Here is a 10020-nt window from a genome sequence, read left to right on the forward strand (position 1 = left end):
AGTAAACAGCTTGGAACAAAAGTTAGAGCCTCGATCTGACTGAATTACTCGAGGAACTCCAAACACAGAAATAAACTGAGATAAGGCCTGCACCACAGATTTAGCAGTAATACTCCGCAAAGGATATGCAGCTGGGTACCGAGTATTCAAACACATCACTGTTAACAAATAACAAGCACCTGACTTAGAGGGTGGCAAATGGCCCACACAATCGATAAGAAGATGCTCAAAGGGAGAGCCAATGGCCGGAATCGGGAAGAGGGGGCCTGATTTTAAAGGCTGGTTTGGTCTTCCAGTAAGCTGACAGGTATGGCAAGACCTGATATACGCTGTAACATCCTTCTTCAACCCAGGCCAAAAGAAATACCTCAGGACCCGGTCATATGTCTTTTTCACTCCCATGTGCCCCGAGTTATCATGAGATACCTGCAGAACAGCCTCCTGTAACTACCACCTGATATACAGGAGCTCCAAGGGTACCATCTAGTTGAGGGGTCCACTTTCTCACCAAGACCTGGTTATGTAAAAAGTAACACTGAGAACGACTCCTAAGTTCATCAGGGGGGCAAACCAGGTCCCGAAGCTTGGACAACGCAGCATCAGATACCTGCTCCCTAACCAAGTCGCTATTTGAAATAGACCATGGTACAGCCGGTGACACAAAATCAGGACTAGAGGGCTTAATTTGTTGATCGGCCTTACTCGCTGAGCGTGTAACAGCGCAGGCTGGAAAAATCTCAGAAGGGCCCACCACACAAACCCCAGACCGACTGCACACCAGGGGGGCAGAATTCACCTTAACTGGAGGGGGCACATCGGCCCAGACACTACTCCCAGCGATGTCATTTCCCAGGATTACTTGTATACCGTCAACTGGCAAGGCTGGACGCACCCCCAATGTGACCTCACCCTGGAAAAAATCACAACAGAGCATTAGGCGATGTCGAGGCACATGCAAAACATCCAGACTTATTTCCATTACAGGGACCTCCGAGCCTGCAAAAGACTCATCAGAAAATGGCAAAACAGATGACACTATGAAAGAATTAGAGGCTCCAGTGTCACGCAAAATCCGCACTCTCACTGGATCCCCACCCCCAACGAGAGACACTGAACCCTCGGTAATGAACGGCAAATAAGTTTGTAATTCAGGTAGGATCCCCGCTGCCCTCTCAGAGAGAACCTGAGGAGCTGATGAGGCACACATTGAAGACTGAGGGGGACCAGGTAGATTCCCCCGTCGAGACCGAAGGAGCTGACATTAATTTTTCCAGTGTCCATACTGGCGACAATAATTACAGACGTCGTTCACGTGCAAAGCCCCCGTTACACGGCGCCCCCGGGAAGATGGGCCATTAGAAAAAACACCAGCGGGAGTGGAGTCATCCCTGCCCGTCAACGAGTGAGTTAAAAAGTAGTCATCTGCCAACGCAGCCGCCTCAGCCACAGTCTTAACCCCACGATCACCGACAAAGGTTGAGACACATGAAGATATGGAAGACTTAAATTGTTCCAAAAGAATGAGCTCCCTCAGCCCCTCAAACGTTGTAACACGCGCAGAAAGACACCATGAATCAAAATGTCGCACAAGCTCCCGCATATAATCCAAGTGAGACTGATCCCCACGTTTACAGCCCCTGAAACGTTGCCTGTAAGCCTCGGGAACCAGCTCATAAGCCTTCAGCACAGCAGCCTTAACAGCTACATAACGAGCCACTTGAGCGCCACTAAGCGCAGAGAACGCATGTTGAGCCTTTCCGGTCAAAACGCACTGCAGCATTAACAACTGCGTCGCCTCAGACCAACCACGAGTTTCCGCCAGACGCTCAAACAAAACAAAAAACGTCTCCGGGTCATTCTCATCGAACTTTGGGACCAAATGTAAATCACCCAAATCATCGGACCGGGCCGCGACTGTAGCCGAACGTTCACCCCGAGCCTTATCTATCTCCAACTGTAGCAGGAGGAGCTCTTTTTGTTGTTCAAAGGTTAGCGTGGAACCGGAGCCAGGAGAGAGCAAATCCGCCCCACTAAGAGGACGGGCGGCGCCAGAAAGTTTCAAAACACCCGACTCCGACAACCCCGTTCGTAGATGGAGTAAAATACGTTCCCTGCCCAGTCTAGCATCACCAATGTCAACATGATAGTGCTCCGCTAGCATGAGCAGCTGTTTCTTAGAACAAACATCCAGCCCCTGTTCCGAAAGGGGAATCAATGAACTCCTCAACAGCGTCCATGTCCATAAAGTAGCCCAAACAAAACAATCGGGAGGTGCAAAACAGGGAGGTGTCCCCGCTAACTGCCTAGCCGTAATCTAGCTAACTCAACCCTAGTCTTCGGGAGGCGTAGCGGGGGGTACTTACGCACTAAAAATCCGCCGGTTGTTTGAAAGCGACCCGACAAGCGGACCACCCCATCCAAACCACGGAAGTGCTCCCGAGCCGATGAAGGGGAAAGGAAAAAGGGAAGCTCTACCCGCCGTACCTCCACACTAAACCAAACACCAGCGGTGAGCCCCCTTCGGGAAACACCGCTAAGCCTATCCGGGAACACCACCCCACCCACACGGCAGCAGCAGGAAAACAAAACAAACAACCGGCACGCCCCCCACCGAACAGACGACGCGGAAAGCCAAAAACCATACGAACGTGCGGACGAGCCCCCACTTTGTTACGGTTGGCTCCAAGCCGTAACAAAGAAAAGGGGAGACGACACCGGTTCCTTACGTTTAGAAACGTTTTATTTTATGTTCCAACCGCCCATCGGACCAAAACCAGGGACATCCAGGAGAGAGGAGGTGGCGACGTCAGACAGCGGCAGCATCAGCCGAAAACCGGAAACAGGAAGCAAGGAGGCCAGCAGGAAACCGAGGAGCAGCGGCGGCGGAAACCCTGCGGGGTAAGAAGTTCCCAGGACGTCCAAAGGGTGCCGCTCTCGAGGAGTCACGGCGGGGCTTTTATTCTGTGTTTTGAAATTATGTGAAGCACTGCACCTGTGCCTGGAAGAACGAAAGAGAGGACAGACAAAGGAGCCAAACCCAGACGGCCCACGGCCGTAACACTCCTCATATTGTAATCACAGCATCATGTGATCATATATCAACAATTTGATTTAACCTTAGAGAAAAACTAAGTGTTACACAATCATATTACTGTTGTGGTGTATTTTTAATGTGTATATAAAGACTGCAGTAACTTAAGACTATAAAAAGACTACAGTTCTTAAGACTAAATAACTTTTATTGAATAAGATATCTTAGGACCACAGAAATAACATGTTCAAATGAGTTGATGTTCAGTTCGTACTAAACTCGTATCACGGGAAAATACGTTTTCATTGTTGTCTAAAAGTCACTTCCACCGCTTTACAGATTGTGTGTAAAACACCAAGTACTCACCTGTAGAGATCCACCGCGGTGCAGCTTTCCTGGAGAATTGAAGCTGTTAGCCATTAGCATGAGGAGCCGCAGACGGCAGAGCTGTGGGCGTGAACTAAAACAAACCGGAGGAAAAGCGGGTGAACTCGGTCCCGCCCATTTTCCCCATATTTGGAACTACTATGTGAGGCGGAGTTAACTCCAGCCAATATGGCTGCGGCCATGAGCTGAATTTTCAGGCTTCATTTCAGGTATACTCCACCCCATTTGCATTTCTATCATGTCTATATGAACTATATAATATATATTTAAGAGAGAGTTATCCTTAGTTGCATCTAAGTGTGTTTCACTCAAAGCTAAAACATGCAAATTATGTTCTCCAAGAATACCAATAATGTCATGTACCTTGTTTCTTAAACTGCAGATATTCAAATGGACAATCTTCAAACCTTTATTTGCTAAAGCCATGATTTAGTGTGCGGTGCGGAGTGTAGTTTCTGTTTTGTCCTGTTGCACTACTTTAGCTCCCAGTCCTACCCTTTTCCTTGGATTCCAGGTTGTGGCAGGTCTCTGGGGTAAACATGGCAGGCTGACTGGCTTTTTGGGTGTCGTGCTCTGGAGCCCACTTTGTGGCGCACCATCAGTGTCGCTGCGGCTGCTGGAACTGCACGGGGGAGTGGATGCCTTCACGTTGGGGGGTCGTTCGGTGACGTCGCGCCATCCCGGGTCACGCTGCGACCACGGTCTCCATGTTGTTCTCTGTACGACAGAATGGTTTTCGTGACACTGGTCCCACGGAAGAGTTTTCGTGAGGCTGCTACCACGGCGCTTTGACACTTCACAGAGTCTGAAGAGGAGGAGAGACCCGGGGGCTCCACAGACCACCGGCTGCTGGACCCTCCATGTGCCAGGCTCACCAGTCGAACCTGCTGACCCACTGTTAAGCCCCCCCTGTCCTGGGATGCTGAAGGAAACTCTCCAAGGCAGGCCTTTGTGACCCTGGTACCACAGAATGGTTTTCGTGACGCTGGTACCACAGCTGTTTGGCACTTTGTCTTTTTTTTTTCTATGTCTCCCTCTCTGATCCCTTTTGTGACACTGGTACCAGAGAATGGTTTTCATGACGCCAGTACAACAGAATGGTTTCCGTGACACTGGTACCATGGAAGACATTTATGAGGCTGGTACCACGGCGCTTTGACACTTCAGAGTCTGAAGGTTTCTTCAGCAGCAGAAAGTTGTTCTCTGACAGACTCTCTTTGAGCAAATGAAGACATGGTTCCTGCAGCTGCAAAAGATCTTCAGCTCCAACAAACACCAAAGTCCTCTGAACAGCAGCAGCTCCGATCATCTGCTAGTCTCACAATCACAGATAAAAGCTCCAAACAGAAACTTTTCTCCTGCTTTGAGATTTCCCTGAAAGTTCCTGTGATCCTGCAGGAGTCAGTTCTGCTCAGCCTGTGCAACACCATCAGGGCAGTTTATTCTCACTTTTTATTAACACTAGTTTGTCAACGGGTGTGGTACTCACAAGTTTTAAACATGTTGTTATTAAACCTTTGATTAAAAAGCCAAACCTGGATAACTCTGTTTTAGCCAACTTTAGGCCCATCTCAAGGTTACCCTTTATTTCAAAATATTTTAGAGAAAGTGGTTTACCTTGAGTTGCAGTCCTTTTTAACCGAGAATGATGTCCTGGAGAAGTTCCAGTATGGTTTTAAAACCCTTCACAGCACAGAATCTGAGCTGCTGAGGGTTTTTAATGACATCTTCCGGGCAAGTGATGATGGAAACTTTGTTGTCCTTCTTTTGCTGGACTTGTCCGCCACTTACGACACTGTGGACCACAATCTTTTACTGCCCAGGTTGAAGGGTTTGGCTGGAATTTATGGTACTGCACTCGACTGGCTTTCATCATATTTAGCTGACAGGACTGTCTGTGTGAGCATGTAGGGATTCTACTGCTCAACTGCTCCACTGTTGTTTGGGGTTCCACAGGGTTCTATTCTAGGACCACTTTTTTTTCTGTGTACCTCCTTCCCCTGGGTTCCATCCTGAGAAAACACGAAGTCTCTTTTCATTGTTATGCTGACGATAGTCAGATTTATCTTCCAATAAGGAAAGGAGGCTCAGTCACAACATCTTGTAGTAGCAGGATTGGACTTCTGATAGTCATGACTTCAAGAGCATTCCAGATGTGGGCCTCCAACGTTCATCTCAACTAACAGTTTACTGAGCTGCTCAAGCATTGTACACAGCCCTGACCTGCTGCTCATCCTTCCATCTCTGTTTCTCCGCCTCACCTGTACTTATCCATCTCTCCCTCCTTTGAATCCAACCTCTCATGTCATGTCGTCATATGATGTTTGTTTGACCTTTACCACCTCCGAATTGTTAACTACACACAGTAGACTCCGGGGAAGACCAAGGGCATGCTGGACAGGCTAGGTCTCTTGGCCAGCCTGGGAACGCCTTGGGGTCCCCCAGAGGAGCTGGAGGAAGTGACCGGAGAGAGGGAAGTGGTTTATCTCTGTGTGGATTTGAGCAGACTTCCTGTAGAGATGGAGCTCTGTGAGCTGAGCTCAGGACTGAGGTCAGCAGTCAGAACTGGACTTGAGGAGTCCAGCTTTGCAACCTGCAGTGAACCAACAAACAGCAGAAAGCCACACTGTGGGAAAGACTCCACACTTCTGACTGATGTTCACGTCCACTTTATTCTTCACAGGAAAGATTGGAACAGAAAATTGAGAACTAAAAATAACAGAGAAACACGTCTAATCTCTACTAGAAAACAGGAATCACAAGAACACAAACACCAGTTTGTTTCTTTATCTACCTCTTCATTAATACATTTTACTAAACCTTTCCTTGACTAAACTATTATTTACTAACATGACTCAACAAAATATAAACTGTAATCATTTTATATTTAGACAATATTGAAATGAATCACATAAAAAGTGTAAAAAAAGAATTTGAGATTTATATAAACATTTCTATAGTTGTAATGGTAACACATAGACTTAACATAAACTACAACCAGTGGTTGCCTTAACAATACCATAAAAGTACAAACAATCTACAAATAAAATCAACATTAACATTTGTTTAAAAATGAAGTATTACTGTCATAATTTTAAAAACATTCTATTTACAAGTGTATTTCATGAACATTTTTTAATAAAATCTGAGTAACAGTTTTCCCTTGCTTACCCCCCCTAAATGAAAGTGTTTCGAAAGCGTTTAGCCTGCGAACGGTGCTAAAAAATTCACACTTCCTGAAAGGAGCTGCTCCCCCACATTCATACGTATGAAAGTGAGGACCCAGTCGATTTCATAGGTTCGGGGTGGAGCTCAGAGAGCAAGGTAGGAGAGCAATGCTCAGAAATGAATAGAGCATAATACCACTTTGCAGGTGTTTTCTTTAAATATACAAATACAGTTTAATACACTTTAAATCTATATAAAAGGGTGTTTTTCATGATATAGACAATTTAAAGGCTCACTGTAGCTTGGCAAGAATTTTTGACTTGTTTAGCAGATTAGCGAGGACTCCCTGGAGTTTTGAATATTATATTTAATCACTTTTTAAAGTGCAAATTTTCTGTGGAGGAAAACTTGTTTTTGTATTGTCTGTTAAATAAAATAACCAAAAAAGAGGTTAAATATATAAAAAAACTTAGTGTACCAATTCTATGCAAGATTCCAGCCTCTTTCTTCAAAAATGACTTTTCATGATATTAAAATTTTCTTATTTAAACTCTTATATTCTTCTCCTCGTGATGCCATTGCTTTTAGTTTTCCATTGTTTTTTTTAAGTTCCAAATTTTGAATTTATTCTCAATTACAATTTTTGTCTAGAAAAAGGCTTCTCTCCTGTATGAGTTCTCATGTGTGTATTAAGATTAGACATTTGACTAAAACTTCTGTCACATTCTTTACACATAAAAGGCTTCTCTCCTGTATGAAATCTCATGTGTTTTTTGAGATTAGACATTTGACTAAAACTACTGCCACATTCTTCACATGTAAAAGGCTTCTCTCCTGTATGAGTTCTCATGTGTGTATTAAGATTACATATTTGACTAAAACTCCTGTCACATTCTTTACATTGAAAAGGCTTCTCTCCTGTATGAGTTCTCATGTGTGTCTTGAGATGAGAAATAAGAATAAAACTTCTGTCACATTCTTTACATTTAAAAGGCTTCTCTCCTGTGTGAGTTCTCATGTGTATTTTGAGATGAGGCATTTGACTAAAACTTTTGTCACATTCTTTACATCTAAAAGGCTTCTCTCCTGTATGAACTGTCATGTGTGTTTTGAGACTAGACATTCGACTAAAACTTTTGTCACATTCTTCACATGGAAAAGGCTTTTCTCCTGTGTGAGTTCTCATGTGTATTTTGAGATGAGATCTTAGACCAAAACCTCTGTCACATTCTTTACATATAAAAGTTTTCGCTCGTGTATGAACTGTCATGTGTGTTTTGAGATTAGATATTTGACTAAAAGTACTGCTGCATTCTTTACACGTAAAAGGCTTCTCTCCTGTATGAGTTCTCATGTGTGTTTTGAGACTAGATATTTGACTAAAACTTTTGTCACATTTTTTACACATAAAAGGCTTCTCTCCTGTATGAGTTCTCATGTGTGTTTTGAGATAATATATTAGACTAAAACTTTTATCGCATTCTTTACATTCAAAAGGCTTATGTCCAGTATGAGTTCTCATGTGTGTTTTGAGACTAGATATTTGACTAAAACTTCTGTCACATTCTTTACACGTAAAAGGCTTATCTCCTGTATGAGTTCTCATGTGTGTTTTGAGACTAGATATTTGACTAAAACTTCTGTCACATTCTTGACACGTAAAAGGCTTCTCTCCTGTATGAACTGTCATGTGTGTTTTGAGATTAGATATTTGACTAAAACTTCTGTCACATTCTTTACAAGTAAAATGGTTATTTTCTGTGTGAGTCCTCATATGAGTTCTGAATTTGGACAATGAACCACAACTTTTACCACATTCTTCACAGACATAAGGTCCTTTATCAGACTTAGTTTTCATGTTGGCAGACATATTATGAGCAGTTCTTGTTCCTTTACCAGACTTTAAATGGGAAACTCTCTTGTCTTTTGGGGATGCCTTACTTTTCTTAGCCAAAGTTGCTTTCTTGAACTTTTTTCTAACATCAGAATTACACTGAGTTCCTGACATTTGAGAGCTGTCCACATTTTGGACATGACTTCTGTCTCTTTTCTTCCTCTGATCACTATTCTGTGGCTCTGTCTCTTCATCTGTAGTTGATGTTGATTCTTCATGTTGGTTTCCTTCTTCATCCTGACTCTCAGTTACACTGAAGCTCTTCTGTTTGTTTAGATCTGCTTCACTGTGATCATTTTCCTCACAAGGAATCTCCTTCAAGGAATTAATCTCCTGCCTAAGATTAAGCTGCTCCTCATCCTGACTGATGCAGAACTCTTCTTGGTCTTTTTTTTCCTGTGGAGGTTCTCGTTCCTCAAGCTCCTCTTCAGTCTGTGGAGGTTCTTGTCTCTCTTGCTCTTCAGTCTCTGGAGGTTCAAGTTCCTCCTGCTCATCTTTTATCTGTGGAGGTTCTTGTTCTTCCTGCTCCTTTTGAATCTGTAGAATTTCTAGTTCCACCAGTTCCTCTTTTGTCTGTGTAGGTTCTGGATCATTCTGTTTCACTCTGAAGTTCCTCTGCTGGTTGCAGAGATCTTCCTCTTCTATCAACCAATGCTGGGGGAGGACTGTAGGGACAAAAATACAAGAAAGTATGAGCCCTGTTACAGTTTTTCATATTGTTATCAAATACATTTTAAATCACCTCAGTCAGACGTCCTACAGTTTGACCATCCGTACTACTAGGGCTGTAACAAGTATCCGGGTGCTCAGGTATTCGCGATCTGCTCCCAAAATTTCAAGTACGGATAATCGCCACGTCCAAGATCGCTGATTCGCGATCTTTATAAATGTAGTAAATTGTAGCAAAAGATGATCAAAATATCAATTGGGGACGATGTATTTTTGCTCTGAAATGCAGATTAATGTCAGATTTTAAGTTTACGAACTAAAATTAAGGCGAAAGAGCCGCCGTCGGAAGTAAACACATCTTTGTGATGGTGAAGCTTCCGGTTTTCAAAGTAAAACTAGCGAGAGCTATTTTCCGTTCAAAAACTGAGACTGAATTTCCGCTCACAGACATAACTTCTGAAAAAATTAATTAGCTTTAACATCTGAGATTTAGCTCCAGTATTTATATTATTTTGGTTAAGATAACTTTTCAAAATTTGACGTAATTAACGAAACTCCAGCTTATTCTGAAGAAACAGCCTTGCGCTGCTGAAGGTGGATGTAATCAACGTGAATCAGCTTATTCTGCTGCAGAAAAAAAAGACTATTCATAGGAGCTCTGCAGCAATGTGTGATGCTTAGAGCGTAAAATATTGAAGAACTTTGAAGATAAAAAACTGTGCAGAACATTTTCAGGTTTTGTTGTTAAACAACCCAAAACAAAAGTGATTTTTATCCTTTTTATGTTGTTTTACTGCTGAACCGGAAGTTTGGAAAGCAAAAGAACTTTAAAATGACAAAAAAAAAAGTCTTTTTATCTGAATCTTTGTGT

General features: G+C 43.3%; 1 protein-coding gene across 1 annotated transcript; it reads right to left on the reverse strand.

Moving 5' to 3' along the window:
* Positions 1 to 6071: 6071 nt before the first annotated feature.
* LOC112138752 (gastrula zinc finger protein XlCGF57.1-like) lies at positions 6072 to 9323 on the reverse strand. Its single transcript, XM_024261384.2, has one exon. The coding sequence runs from the start codon at positions 8592 to 8594 to the stop codon at positions 7221 to 7223; it is 1374 nt and encodes a 457-aa protein (XP_024117152.1). The 5' UTR covers positions 8595 to 9323; the 3' UTR covers positions 6072 to 7220.
* Positions 9324 to 10020: the final 697 nt, after the last annotated feature.

The sequence above is a fragment of the Oryzias melastigma genome, linkage group LG15, assembly GCF_002922805.2.
Source record: "Oryzias melastigma strain HK-1 linkage group LG15, ASM292280v2, whole genome shotgun sequence".
NCBI lineage: Eukaryota > Metazoa > Chordata > Actinopteri > Beloniformes > Adrianichthyidae > Oryzias > Oryzias melastigma.